The 13,625-nt window shown below is 36.3% G+C and overlaps 1 protein-coding gene across 1 annotated transcript in view; it reads right to left on the reverse strand.

Annotated features, from left to right (window-relative positions):
* The window catches only part of DOCK4 (dedicator of cytokinesis 4), a 168,401-nt gene that overhangs the window by 36,938 nt on the left and 117,838 nt on the right, over positions 1 to 13,625 (reverse strand). Inside the window, exons 29-34 of the mRNA XM_085318545.1 lie at positions 12,659 to 12,759; positions 11,949 to 12,007; positions 9,584 to 9,732; positions 7,908 to 7,993; positions 2,523 to 2,618; positions 793 to 853 (exon numbers count right to left, since the gene is read on the reverse strand). Of these exons, the coding sequence (XP_085174671.1) occupies positions 793 to 853; positions 2,523 to 2,618; positions 7,908 to 7,993; positions 9,584 to 9,732; positions 11,949 to 12,007; positions 12,659 to 12,759 (552 nt within the window). The remainder of the gene's footprint in view (positions 1 to 792; positions 854 to 2,522; positions 2,619 to 7,907; positions 7,994 to 9,583; positions 9,733 to 11,948; positions 12,008 to 12,658; positions 12,760 to 13,625) is intronic.

Below are 13,625 nucleotides of genomic sequence, written 5' to 3' on the forward strand. Positions count from 1 at the left end.
CCCTTTTCCCACTGAAGAAATCTTTTATTTTACTATGCTGCTACTTAGAAGTGATACCAAATTGTTTCACTGATATAAAGAATGCAGAATTAAAAGTCAGTTTATTTTGATTTTTCCCATGGCTAAAAAATACAGCTTTCCAAAAATCATCATCCTGCAAAGGTTGATGGATTAAGGAAATCAAGGTTAATGGAAATCAACAAGCTTTTCAGTGGAAACTGGGCTAAAACCAAATCACATCTAAAGAAAAATAAAATCTTTTGCATACTAAGAATTTGCACGCATGGTTTATTATAACGGTATTACAGGAGAAGGTCCTGAGTAGCTTTTCTGGCTCTTGTTTTGGGAAGAGAATAGATAGCCTACAGTTTTCAGAAAATATTCCTTATGTATCATAAGAACCAGAGCAAATTATTGAAGATGACAGGAAAAAGGATAAACCATTCACGTTTTGTTGAGTTTGGGGAAAGGGAAAACATTTGTTTAATGAATGTAGAGATTGATTAATTTTGGAAGAAACTTTGATGAGACTTACCCAGTATGGAGAGATGCAAATTGAATAAAAAGGTATTAGAGACTTCTCAGAGCCCAGTTATAAAATGACAGGAAACATTACCTCCCAAATGTATCAATTCCATCCTTAAAAAAACTATCAGAGATCCTAAGGGCACTATTATTTTATCAGTTTCCTCTCACACTCCTTCAAGAAGCAGGCTCTCTCTCATACAAATATATGATATACTAAAGAATGCTCAAGTAGTCAAAAAGAAGTAGTAGTAGTAGTATACAAACCAGAAGGCTAACAGTGCAGCCAATCTTTTTACCATCCACTTCTCCCATTTTCATGCAGTCCCTAAAACAGAAAGGAATGAATGTCAAAAGTTCCATAGGAAAGGAATGAAGTTTATGCCCTTAACATGAAGCACACTTCAAAAAACAGACATATTTGTTTCAGCAAGCTAATTGAAACGATGCAGCCCAAAGGCATTCTGCTCAACAGCTGACCCAGCTTTGTAAGGGATTTCATACTTCCCTTCCTAGGACACAGATTGCTTCAATAGTCAACAAATTAAAAGTTTATTTCTGGCTCTGTTATTAGGCAACTGTTGGAGTTTATTTAATTTCTTCATAAATCATGCTCAAAACAAGCCAGAAGAGGCAGTCCTAGTCCCTTTCTGCTCTCTGCCACCCATTCCCTGCCCCCTGCCCTGCTACCTACAGAAAGCTTCTTGAAGTGAGACAGGTTAGATGATACCTTTTGCTGGGTTACTTTTAACCTATGACAGTTAGATCACTGCAGTGGAGCACAGAAACTTGTGTTAGCACAAGTGGGTGCTGTGGGAACGAGCAGGAATGGGGCTTTCTTCAGTGACAATGTAAATCTCCAGTGGTCACAGGATTAGAGCATAAATTCCCCCTTTGTGATAAAACTAAGCAGTGACCTCCTTTGAAAAGTGCTCTAAGAGCCATCAGATCTTCCTCAGTAGCACTCAATAACTTATCCTTTGTTGTTTTGGGGGAGGCAATGGATCTCATCTCTAAGTCAAAAGGTAAGATGGACCTTGTAGAGATTTTAACCATAACGCAGGGAAAAATAGCATCAGCACAGCAATACTGGAGTAAAATAACAGACAGGCATCATCATACAGTTACTAAAAGAAATTTGATGCAACTCTAAAACAGCCTTGAATATATCAACTAAACAACCTAGTTTGTCTCAAGTACTTTTATAACCACTAGTACACATTTGTTGTGGAAGATATTGGATTAACAGCCCTGCAGGTTGTAATACAACTGATCTTGAATAGTAGCAGCACTTCCAGACTTCTAGAAGTTAAGAGTTCAGTGTTTTTGTTAACAAAATAGCTTCCCTCTCAAACTGTCAGTGAAGATAGTAAATATAGTACGAGGTTTTTACCATGTCCCCCAACAGAATCAGGGAAGAAATAACCCTTGAGCTCTAAAAAGTGCTACCATTGACTATGACAAGAACTACATTGAATGTTCTACATGGATTTCACAAATAACTGACTTAGTTTCCCATTCATAAAAAGTGGGGTAAGTCTCTTCCTCTTCTTTGTTCATGTATTAGTCAGATGCCATCTTCTCACTCAAGTGTCATATTTGATATATGTATTTACTCTGCCAGGTGACACTACAACTAAGTATGATTGACATAGCAATATGAATTTTACTTATTCTGTAAGACAACTGTTAGGTGATTAATACTGAGCTCTGTGACTTCACACAGATTTGAATCACTATCCTACTGCTTAAAGTTCCTATACTCCTGGTAGGAAACCAAGGCAAGCCACTGAATTCTCATATAACAGGGAGGCTATTGGTTGGTTTTCCCCAGCTTACATCATTTTCCTGTTGACTAAGCAGCTGTGGTCAGAGATCCTGAGCATGTACAGTTCATTTGTTTGTCTGCAGTATCCATTCATGCAAGATCACCAGGTTTCTCTCCTAATATTTCAGAGATCACAACCCTACTTATCAGTTGTCTGACAATCACTCACCTGTAGTCCAGTAGCCTTTCCATCAGGCGAGTCACAGTGGCAATTAATGAAACACCACTTTCTCTCCATGTTTCCCGCTCAATTTTCTTCAGTAGACTGGAGAGGGAAAGAAAAAAAAAAAAAAAAAAAAAAGCCAGAACAATTTCACATTTATTTTTAACTGTCACTATGACAACCACTCCACTTTCTCCAGTACCTTAAAACCTTAGCAATAGTTACCTTCAACAGTTAGATTTTCTTTTACAAACACCCTCCCAAGAAGCACAATTTGCAAATGATGTCTTACCTAGGATAAGGACCAAAAAGTGGAATTCTAGTCCAGGAAGCATTGACAAAACAAATTATTTTTATGTTAGCTGTATCAGGTTAAAATATATCAAATAGCCAAATTTCAAAATATTCCAAATTATAACAGAGCCCTTTATTAAAATCTACGTATTAATTTCATGGTGGCACCTCAGAAAACAGGGATTTTGAAGATGTACCTAGAAAAGAATTTTTATCATCTCAAAATACCTGCTCAATAGGATCTCAAGTTACTTAACAAAGGTTTTTCCTCCTTAGTGCTACTACTTCAGCGCCCATGAAATTTAAGAATGGGGAAGGGATTAGTAAGATGATTCCCCCCACACTTTCATTTAGTATTTTCTTCTCAGAACATAATACCATATACATGTTAAATTCTATTGGCTGTACGCTAATGTAAATTCAGATTACACACTAAAGTTAAAATATGTTTTAAATGGCATTGTAAATGGTGCTGGCATTAATCTCTTTCCATTACAGGCCTCTGATTTTCACTGCTTAAATTTAGGAAATATTAATCATTTGGGCTTAAAATTCTCACATTTCTTCTCTGCTAGAGAATGAATGTGAAAATATGTTCTGCCACTTTTATGCTTTGGTGCAGGGCTTCAGATGTGTGCCATGCTCGTAGAGATATTTTGGCAATTCCCCTGAAAATCCACTCAGGTGCAGTTTATTTAGTGTCTGAGAATTGCCATATCCTTACAGTTAACAGAGCTTTTCGGAGACTTGTTAATAAACCTTCTGTCTACAGTGGGCAAGCTGTCAGCTCCACTGACCTTCATCTATACTGAGCATGTTCAGTCCCATAAAACTCCTACATGTTGTTGAACATATAACAGTGCCCAATAACTCCTACATGCCAACTGCACTAACTATGCACTCCAGCTCCGTTTAGCTCCTTTTATACAGCAGGATGTCATAAACATAATTCTCCAAACTAACTTGACCTCGGTGAAGCTGTGCTGAGTTGGAAGCAAGGAGGAAACATTGACTGATCTTCATTCTGCACCCTTGAGCTCACTTCTCCATTTCAGGCAGCAAGCAGGTGTCTTTCCCTCATTTTCAAGGACAGACTACCTGTCACTGCTAGGAGAGCCAGATGAGGAATCCTCCTTAACAGAAGAAGCTGAAGCATTAATCTAGCATCTCTGCTTTCCATACAGAACGCATCGGCTAACTTAATTCACTTCTAACTGCCTGAGGTTCCTTTCAATGCAAGTTTTTGTATCTAACAAAGAGTTGAGACTGTTACATTATTAAGCACTGTTTACCGCACTGCTTTTTCCTTTCTGTTGCTTTTCATGCCTGTGTTAAACAGGGACATTTCAACCTAAAGTCATCAAAATAATTACCTACAGTTCTCATAGAAAAACAGCAGAAGTCTGACTTCTCTTCTAAAACAGATGGGTTTCATCTATATTTGATTTATATATGTTCTTTATAAATACAGCAGCATAGTCATTATAAGTACACAATTTCTACAAATTGCTGGTGTAGATATACTTGAAGTACTTATTTAAATTGACATCCATTTCTTCCATTGGAAAATTTTATGCCTTGAATTCAGGTGCATGCCTCCTCCTCTCCGTCATCCATCTTTCACCACAATGCACAGAACAAACATTCAGAACAAAAGAGCTACTCAAATATATATCCCCTAGCTTCCTCAGGGCAACATCTAGATAGAATTAGAAAGAAGTGACTAGTATTTCAGTTAAACGTTCTTTACATTACATCATATCTGAAGTGTGCACACTTTGTTTTCTACCTATTGCAATTCCTTTTGCTGGATCTATTTGCTTTCCAAACAGAACCCTTCTCCACAAGCAGATACAAAAACGTATACAAAATTCTTCCTTGTCCTGGACTGTACCTGCTTCCACCATAAAACTCCTGTTAGTGGGGACAAAGAGAATCAGAGCTGTCTGGGAAAGAGTTTCTGCCAGGGTCAGAACCATATTCAGGCAGCTAAATTGTATAACGAGTCCCACATAAGTGGATATGCCCAAGCCACACAGTTACTCAGACCACTGACTCACAAACACTTAACCCTACAGGTGAACCCATCTGGATTTACATCCTGGAGCACAAAGTCCTCCAGATACCTCACTACTGCCAAAGACTCCCTCTTCTGACTAGATAAGGGAAAGTCAAACTATGCTGCAATTCAAAGATGGATGAGGAGCTTCCCAAACTCCACATATAATTCTTCAGAAGGGCTCTGAAAAATTTAGTCTAGACAGAGCCTAATAGACTGGGTAGTACTGAATTCAGTCAGGCAGCTAGGAGAAGGAATCAAAAAAACCTGAAGATATTAAGGGAGAGATAGCAGTCATCATTTTTATGGCTGGAAAACTTAATCAAGGCAGAACTAGCTATTAAGTACCTGCTCAGCTTGAATGTCAGATCCAGTTCTCTAATAGAGAAAGAAGCCTTGCCATCAGGCTGCCAGTAGAGCTTGCCAGCTCAAGTTTTATGCTGCAATAATGTGGCCACCTACCCTTCAAAGCTGAAGTGGCTTGTGTTAGGTCAAACTGAAATACAGCTACAGAAGTAAAAAGCCGGCAGCAYCTATGTTGCCATTTTTGACATATTTTTCTACCCACCAGCTGTTTCATACAATAAAAGTACTCTTTTCTCTGTGCGAATTAACTCAGAAATTCAGTCTCAGGGTTAATGTTGGTATAAATCAAGACATCTTCTGTATCAGGATTACAYTGGGTAGCAATAACAAAATGTTCACCAATGGGTAACAAAATGTTCACCACCATCACATTCTGCAGCTTTTCAAATGACATCATGAGCTAATAACTGTGTGGTCACATGCAGGTCTCCTGGGAAGATATTGGCACACAACATACAGAAACCATCTTTCCCTTACTTTCACTGTGTGATTTCATTTGATAATGATGATTTCATTACATTCTAAGCATGTAATGTTTTAGCTATGTTCAGAGACACTTGTAATCCATCCCTAAAAATAGATGTTCAAAGGAAAAATGTAGTGTGGTGAGTTGCTGGGGGGAGCTTAACTTGGGAGTTTAGAGACTTAAATTCATTGTCTCATTCATACTAAAGAAAGAAAAAGCATGACAAAGTCTCACAGCCACTTCAATTACTAGAGTGTATCCTAAGTAGGTGTGTGCATCCCCCTCCGTTCCCAATGGTACCTATCAAAACCAACCAAGCAGAATCTTGAGAACGATCAGGTAAYGTTACTGTATTTGCTTTTAAGGACGGCATAAACCCTGCCTGACTTAGAACCACATTACTGTTTCACATTCCTCAGGCAAGTACACACATTGATATCACTTCAGCCTAAACAAGTCTTCMTTGCAGACTGTGTCAAGACACTCCAATATTGCTTAGTTTAACAACAAAGCAAACAAACAAACAAAAAATCCCAACCCCCCACAACAACGCGCCTCAGGCTGACTGACCCCATGAATTAAGCTCCCTAGACTGTCAATCTGTTTCTTAAGCATTTTTCTTCACATCTTCTCCAAGCTCCCATATTGAGAGGTGTTACACGCTGAGTGAAACCAAACCCAGATAAAAAAATAATGATAAATACTAACTCTTCTTGAACTGTATGTGAACTTCAGCAGTTCTGAAATTTGCTGAGAAGTTATAACTYTAGCTACATCAGAACTGAATCAAAAAGTATACTGATGCTAAGACAGTTTGCAATTAAAATTACAATGAAATGTCTTCAGCTTTTAAATTTATAAAATGCTCCCACCATTCTTCACTACATCTTGTTTTACATCTCTCAATTTAAACCTAACTCAAAAAGAAATTCAGAACTGTATTTCACACCAGTATGCTTTSTTATAGAATTACAAGTTATTTCAAACAGTKATTGCCATTCTAATGGTTTTTTTSCACATGGTAATGAATCCAGATTTTATAATTTCATAATTATACATCTGCCTTAATGATTTAAATTTGAAGTTAGAATTCTATCTTTCTAAAATATTGAAATCATCTTATCTTCACTCAAGCTATGAAAGATTTCAGGAATAATTACTACACAAGAAAGTTCTGCTTTAGCTTATTGTACAGTAGTTTTCCAACATTCATCCATTTCCACATAATTTTGCCTAATCTCTACCCACTTTTGTTTCTACAAGTGACAAATGTTTAAGAATTCTGTTTTTTCAGTGCAACACAGCTAGTGATTATTATTTGTCATCCACAGATACTCTGATCTCAATGCAGTTATTTAAGCAGACAGAGCTACAACACAACTTTTAAATAAGAGGGAATGGTTAAGAAGCCATATAAGCACGAAAAAAATCGTTTAGTAATATTAAACAGAGTGGAACCATGTAGAGGAATAATATACCTCTTGTTAAATGCACTAGAGATAAATGRAATCTTCCACATAGCTGTTACTCAGTTCAGAGAAACAACTTAGGAGACAGAGTTCAGCTAATTATATTGTATCTGCACTCTGTGACAGTCATTTATTTCAATCAATGGCATAACTTAATGGCAACCTTAGGCATCTCACTATTACTAGCTTTTCCTATTTGATTTTGGTGAGATTTCATTTATTAAAATACAGTAAGTAAATGCTTAATAATTCATAGAATAAAGTAACAAGAAATAATCTTAGCAGGATAAATAAAATTGTATACATCAATTGAAGAGATCAACAAGTGACCTTATATAGAGGAGGCAAATTTCTGTTGACAATACAAAATCACATATTAAAGAGTTGTTTGTTAAATTCTCATGCCATATTTTTAAAACACCAGATTTGCACTGTCTACACCCTATGCAACTGTCTGAAACATCTCTTGCCTTTCTGATTTTAAAACTAGCAGGCTGAAAAAGAGAAATTTTTGTGATATATTTAGCCTTTCCTGGTTATAGCTATAAATAAGAAGTATACTCAGACCTTACAGATACAATACCATGCAAACTTTTCATTCCTCAGATTTTCAGGAAAAAAAAAAGACAAGAAGAGAATTCACAATTGTTTTAAGCATTATCTCTCTACAGTAAGATCAGCATCTAATACCCCTAACTGAATCCAGCAATTAAATGAAAGACAAACATATTACTCACATACTGTTGAAGAGCTCTCGGTACGTTTCGTCACCTTTACCTTCTGACATCAGGCTGTCCAGTTTGTCAATCAGTTTTGCTTCCACCTGCAACATATAAGTGTATATGTAGACAGCTTCTTTTTCYTTTAATTAGACTGGATAAGATTGAGGAAAGATTTATTTTTCTTTAAGGGATTTTGCTGAAAGTAGATCTTAAAATTTTTGGTCAATCATGTAAATTCAATAATAGGTCACTTCATCTCTTTGAAGCTGTTATCATACCCAAGGTTTGGGAGGGGGGGGCTCTTTTTTTTGAGGGGGGGAGCTAATTTGAATGAARCAACGTGACTTTAAAACTACAGGCTGAGTAGCATTTGCTGCTGCTAAGGCAGCTATCTATTTATGGACTCAGACAAAAAAAAACACAGTCCAAATAAATTGCCTGAATTCTTACTGCAGGGCTGTAAGCACAAGGCATTTTCCTGAATTTCAATAAATATGCCATACTCTTCACTCTCTAAATCYGCAGATGAATTTTATAAAGGTCTTTACTCTTCAGAACATGTTGGGGTCTCAGATTTACTTTTCCAGCTTTCCTTACTTGCCAATGAATTTGAAATTCATTTCACTAGATTTACATATTAGCTATCAAAGTACTTACAAAACATATCTGATGGTTAATGATTACTTTGATGCATATTTTAAGTGTATTGATTATAAAATAAATACATACAGATGAGACTACCGTGTGTGTTAGTATTTCAAACCTCCTTTTTTTTTTTACCAAAAACATATTAGTAATCAAAAATCTAAGGGAAAAACTAAGCTATTGTCAAGTGTATATTCTCTTAGTGAATAATTCCATTATAATTTACATTTAAGCATAAGCTTAACAGACAGAAAAGCAAAACAGGTAGATTCTTTTCTTCTCCCTCCTTGTTAACATTTCTATGGTGATTTTAATAATTAGCCTATATATTGATAGTAAAAAAATCTATCAGTAGTCTATCTAATCAACAGCAGTACCTACTTACATCACACACACTCCTCCATTCCTATACTTTGTTTTGTATTTCAGATACAGCTCCCACTCCAAGAGTTATGATTGCCTGAGACTAATTCAAATACTTCTGCTTTCCTTCATTTGAAGTAGCAGGAAGGAAGGCACTGAGAAATGGCTTGAAGCAGTCTGGAAGAACCGAGTGGGAGCTGCAGGAGCAGATGGCACATTTGGTAGTTCCTTCCTAGCTTGCTAAGAAGGTGTTTCGCAGCAAAAATAGTTGGATCCTTACAGAAGAACATTCCTCAAACAGATCATTTGATTTTTATTTTCTTCCTCTCCATACTAACCGGAAGGAAAGCTAGTTGATTCCTTATCTAACCATTAGTCCTTACTTCTGTAGAGTACAGAAGTAAAATGCTACAAACACAATTCAGCCTTGCTGAAGATATCTCAAGTTTTGTTCTTGATTTCAATGGGCCATGGACATTTCCCTCATTTTACATTACCAGTATCAAAACTTTCACTGGAAAATCTTATTAYCCCTGCAAAGAGTCAACCCTGGTAATCCCTCTCCCACAGGTGTAATATCACAGCTACTCTCTCCACTCTTAACCACACCACTAGTTGGGACCAGCACATTTGGAAGTGTTTGAATTTCAGCCCTGCTTTACGAACAGCTTCACAYATAGTACCTGCTTAAAGTTGCCACTTCGCCTTTGCTCCCAGTCCATCATGTCATGGAAAATGGGAATCATGACATTCCGTAGGTCTGGCTGAGGGATCAAGGTCACTTCTAGGAAGGGGCCAATCAATGCCGGGATAAAATGAAGTTTGTGCTCCCCTAAAACGAAAAAGAACATTAACTTGAATATGAACTGTATTTCCTCCTTTGTGTTATCAAGGAACCCAAGAACTTTAGAAAAAAGGCACTGTAATGTTCACATTTTTTAGCTAGGGTATATCAGAGCAGGGACCRTTTCTCAACATAAAAAGTAAAGTGAAAAGCTGCAGACAACAGGTCAACCTGCAGACATACAGTCAATTTAATTCATCAGATTTTATAAGGCAATACAGAGTTTAGGAGTGACAGAKTTATTTGTAACTCAAGTTAGTCTTCCAGGAGGGGAAGCAAACAGAAACAAAGCACTTTCTAGGCATTTAACTTACTTTTCCCAGGAATGGTTTGCTTTCTACACTCTACAATCTTGGGTTTACAAAATGGTTGACTACTTAATATAATATTATTTTTACCCTTTTTTTTTATCTTTAACTTTCTTATTTTTTTTTTAATCTTTACCTTTGTGGAAACAAAGATGGAAGAATATGTTTTGTGTGCAGAACAGGGAAGTTGTGACTTAACTATTCTCAAAAAATTCCCTTTAAAATCAGTGCTAAAACATCTTCCATTAACTCACCATATTCTACAAAGGAGAAAAAAGAGAAATTGTAAAACTAAGCTCCTGTCAGGGAAGTCAGAAATGGCATACAATAAGGATTGACCATTCAGTCTTAGTTCTCAGGCTTAAGAGTTCTGGGATCTTCAGAACAGGAAGATTACCAACTGCGATATACTAACTTTCCAAGCTGGGAATTGATTTCCATCTCAGCCTACTTCTGGATGTTGCAATGGCTACTAACACTTGTCCACCACTCTGCTTGGTGTATGCGTTAGTGCAAAGAAAAAATCACAATTCCCTCTACTGGTAACATCCTAAGATGCATATACACATCAAAGCCAAGGCAATTGCACAAGGACCAAGGCTAGGGATGCGCAAACCGCTAAGAGTAGTTGCTGACATAATGCTGACTAGCATCACCCCAATTACATGAAATATCTTGCCTGCAATATTTGTGTACATTGTGAGATGAACTCCATAGTGTACCCCACAGTCTTCATCACTATTGAAATTCTCCATGGCGCCCTCCCTCCCTGCACACTGGGTTTCCAACCAGTAGAAATCAGTGTGACTGGGCAGGTGATGCACACTAAGGTCTTCTCCTAACATGAAGGAAAGAGATGGGACTSAGGAGTGCATACCTGATATACCAGTTTAGATAAACTCTTAGTAGCCAAATATTTTAGAGTACGGATGCCTTAGAGTGCCTAATCAATATTAAATTTGATAACTAAGTAAAACATGCCCAATAAAGGTCAACAGCAAATTAATAATCAAATATTTATTTCTCAGGTGGTTTYTTTCTAGTACATGCTGATCAGAAAATCCAGTTTTCTACAACTATGCATCATGGCATAAAAAAAATTTACAGAATTGAGGTGACAGTATCTTAATAACCATTAACAGCCTTAATATCATTAACGAACTTTTTAATGAAGTGAACTAATAAAAGAAGGTTTTATAAAATAACATCATCATCAACATTGAATGAGTTGAAAATAAAGCTGACAAGCTTGGTGTCCAGATTTTCTGCACAGTTTTGATTCTATTCCTAAAAAATATTTAATTGCATTTTTCTGAGGCTTATACTTTCATTTTTCACAATTCCTGTTTATAAACACAAAAATGTTCCTAAGTTTACATCCAGACATAATTTTTTTTCCTCTTGTTGTCCAAACAATCATTTATACATCAGTCACTGGTTATTTATGTCCTTATATTTTAATGCAATTGGGACTTTGGGGAAGATTTGATGCAAATCCAGCATCTCAAAAGAGCTTCAGAATACAGATACATGTCTGTTCCTTAAATTGTTTGGCAATAGTATTAAAATTGTGAATCTAAGTATTTTTCCCTTTCCACAACAAAATAATTCTGCCCCAAAAGACCCATACTTCCTATTCTAATTTTCTACAAAGTTACTTCAGTTCTCTTTGAAGAAATATGGATAGGTCAAATACAGTGTCAGTGCTTAGAAAACTGAGATTAACCATAAAGAAGGGAACTGCAATGACTGGGGTTTTCTTAAACTTGAATCAAGACTTCATGTGAACTTCATCAACTCTTCTATTATTAGCAAGTGTATGTAATAGTTGAAGTAATCAAATTTTTTTTCTGTTTTTGAGCTACTGATCATGTGAATTTTTTTTTAATTTCTTACCTAAATTTTGCCACATGCTGAAGATTTCACATCCCATTGTTACTCGCATATCACCATATCTATAATACATTAAAAGAAAAAGCAAAACATCACAACATTAWGAAAGACTGTGCCATTCTGTGACATTGTGAAAATGTCTCATTTGTAATCCATGAAACGCTTCTCCTAAACTCATACTTTCTTCCAAGTTTTGCCATTGTACMCATTCAAAAAAAGATTTCTAAAATGAAACACAGTTATAGTATTGTCAAATATTTTAAATATTAGCTCTTTCTAAACACTATACAGCAGTAATGCAACTATGTGACAATAGTTATTTTCTGCAGCAATTTTTCTCTAGTYCTCTTTCTGAGAACAAATTATTTCTTTTAGCTCAAAGGAATACAACTATTTCACACAGACAACAGTGCAGTGTCTGGTAGAAATACCTGAACCAGTCAGAATTAACTAATACATGCAATGGAAATTAGCGCTGGACTGCTACAAGTATGACTATTTTATTCTCAATATCCGAGCAAATTTGGGCACTTCACAAAAGCTGCTGCCAGCTCTGAAGACCTGGAGAAAGAGCCAGAASCAAGACTAATTCAAGTCAGTGGAAATGTTACCACTGTGATCTTCTGATAGGCCTTTATGCAACTTGTCATGTCGTGCATTTTGACAAATGCTTGATTTGTGAGAGTCTTCTAGAAGCTGACAGTAATACTTACTTTTCTAAAACCTTTTTTTTCTTGGAAGGTGTGAACATCTCCAGTTGCAGACATAACTGGTTTATAAAAATGACAGCAAGAAAAAAGTAGGAATCCCATATCTAAAATAAGCACATAGCATTTGGTTATTCCAATTCTCAGTGCTACCATTTTATGACCACTCAAGATGCAAATTTTCAAATCACATCAGTTGTTTCAGTCTTGGCTAATAAAGCTGTCAAACTGTTTCTGACTAAATTTCTTTTCACATAAATATGCTTTTCACCAAAATGAAAATGTTCAGCAGGAATATATCTATTTTACATGCTCTATCTCTTAAACTTAGAAGTGTCAGTGTCCCAGGTTTCCTTTTTTCATCCTGCAGAGCCAAAGACCAACTAGGAAATCTGACCTTCTAAACTGAAAACAAGCTTTTGGAATATTTAAATAGAGAATTTCAAAAACTTTTAACTCCAAAAAAGAAAAAATTGTGACACTCAAAAGATATCACATAAGAGAGCTATTACTTTTTGGCCTATCTTACTTCATAACATTATTTGCAGTCTCATGGCAGGCTTCACTGGACAAAATCGAACCAAAGTATCGTAAATTTGTTAACATATTGTAAGTATCTAGATGTCTGTGCAAATGTTTTTAGAATTAATTGTTGACTCTTATAAGCAGAGCTTTCTCAGTTAAGATGTATTTAAAAATATATTTTAATATTAATTGATATAACCCAATTATATAGATGCACTAGTGCAGGAGGGCAAAAGTAGTGTAGGGGGAGCCCTATTTCAGGCACTGTGGTTCTGCAGGAAAGTAATCACTTTGCTAAGTAGGTTTATAGAACAGAGATGCTTGGTCTACACATAATTCTTTTATCAGCTTTAACCTCTGAGCTGGCAGAACTCAAAGGATAGGCTTCCTCTTTTCCCACTGTGTCCGGTAGGTAAGTCTCCATTCTCTCCAGTCTCTCCAGGAGTCT

This window comes from Rhea americana, unplaced genomic scaffold, assembly GCF_003343005.1.
Source record: "Rhea americana isolate MKP2758 unplaced genomic scaffold, rheAme1 scaffold_54, whole genome shotgun sequence".
NCBI classification, from domain to species: domain Eukaryota; kingdom Metazoa; phylum Chordata; class Aves; order Rheiformes; family Rheidae; genus Rhea; species Rhea americana.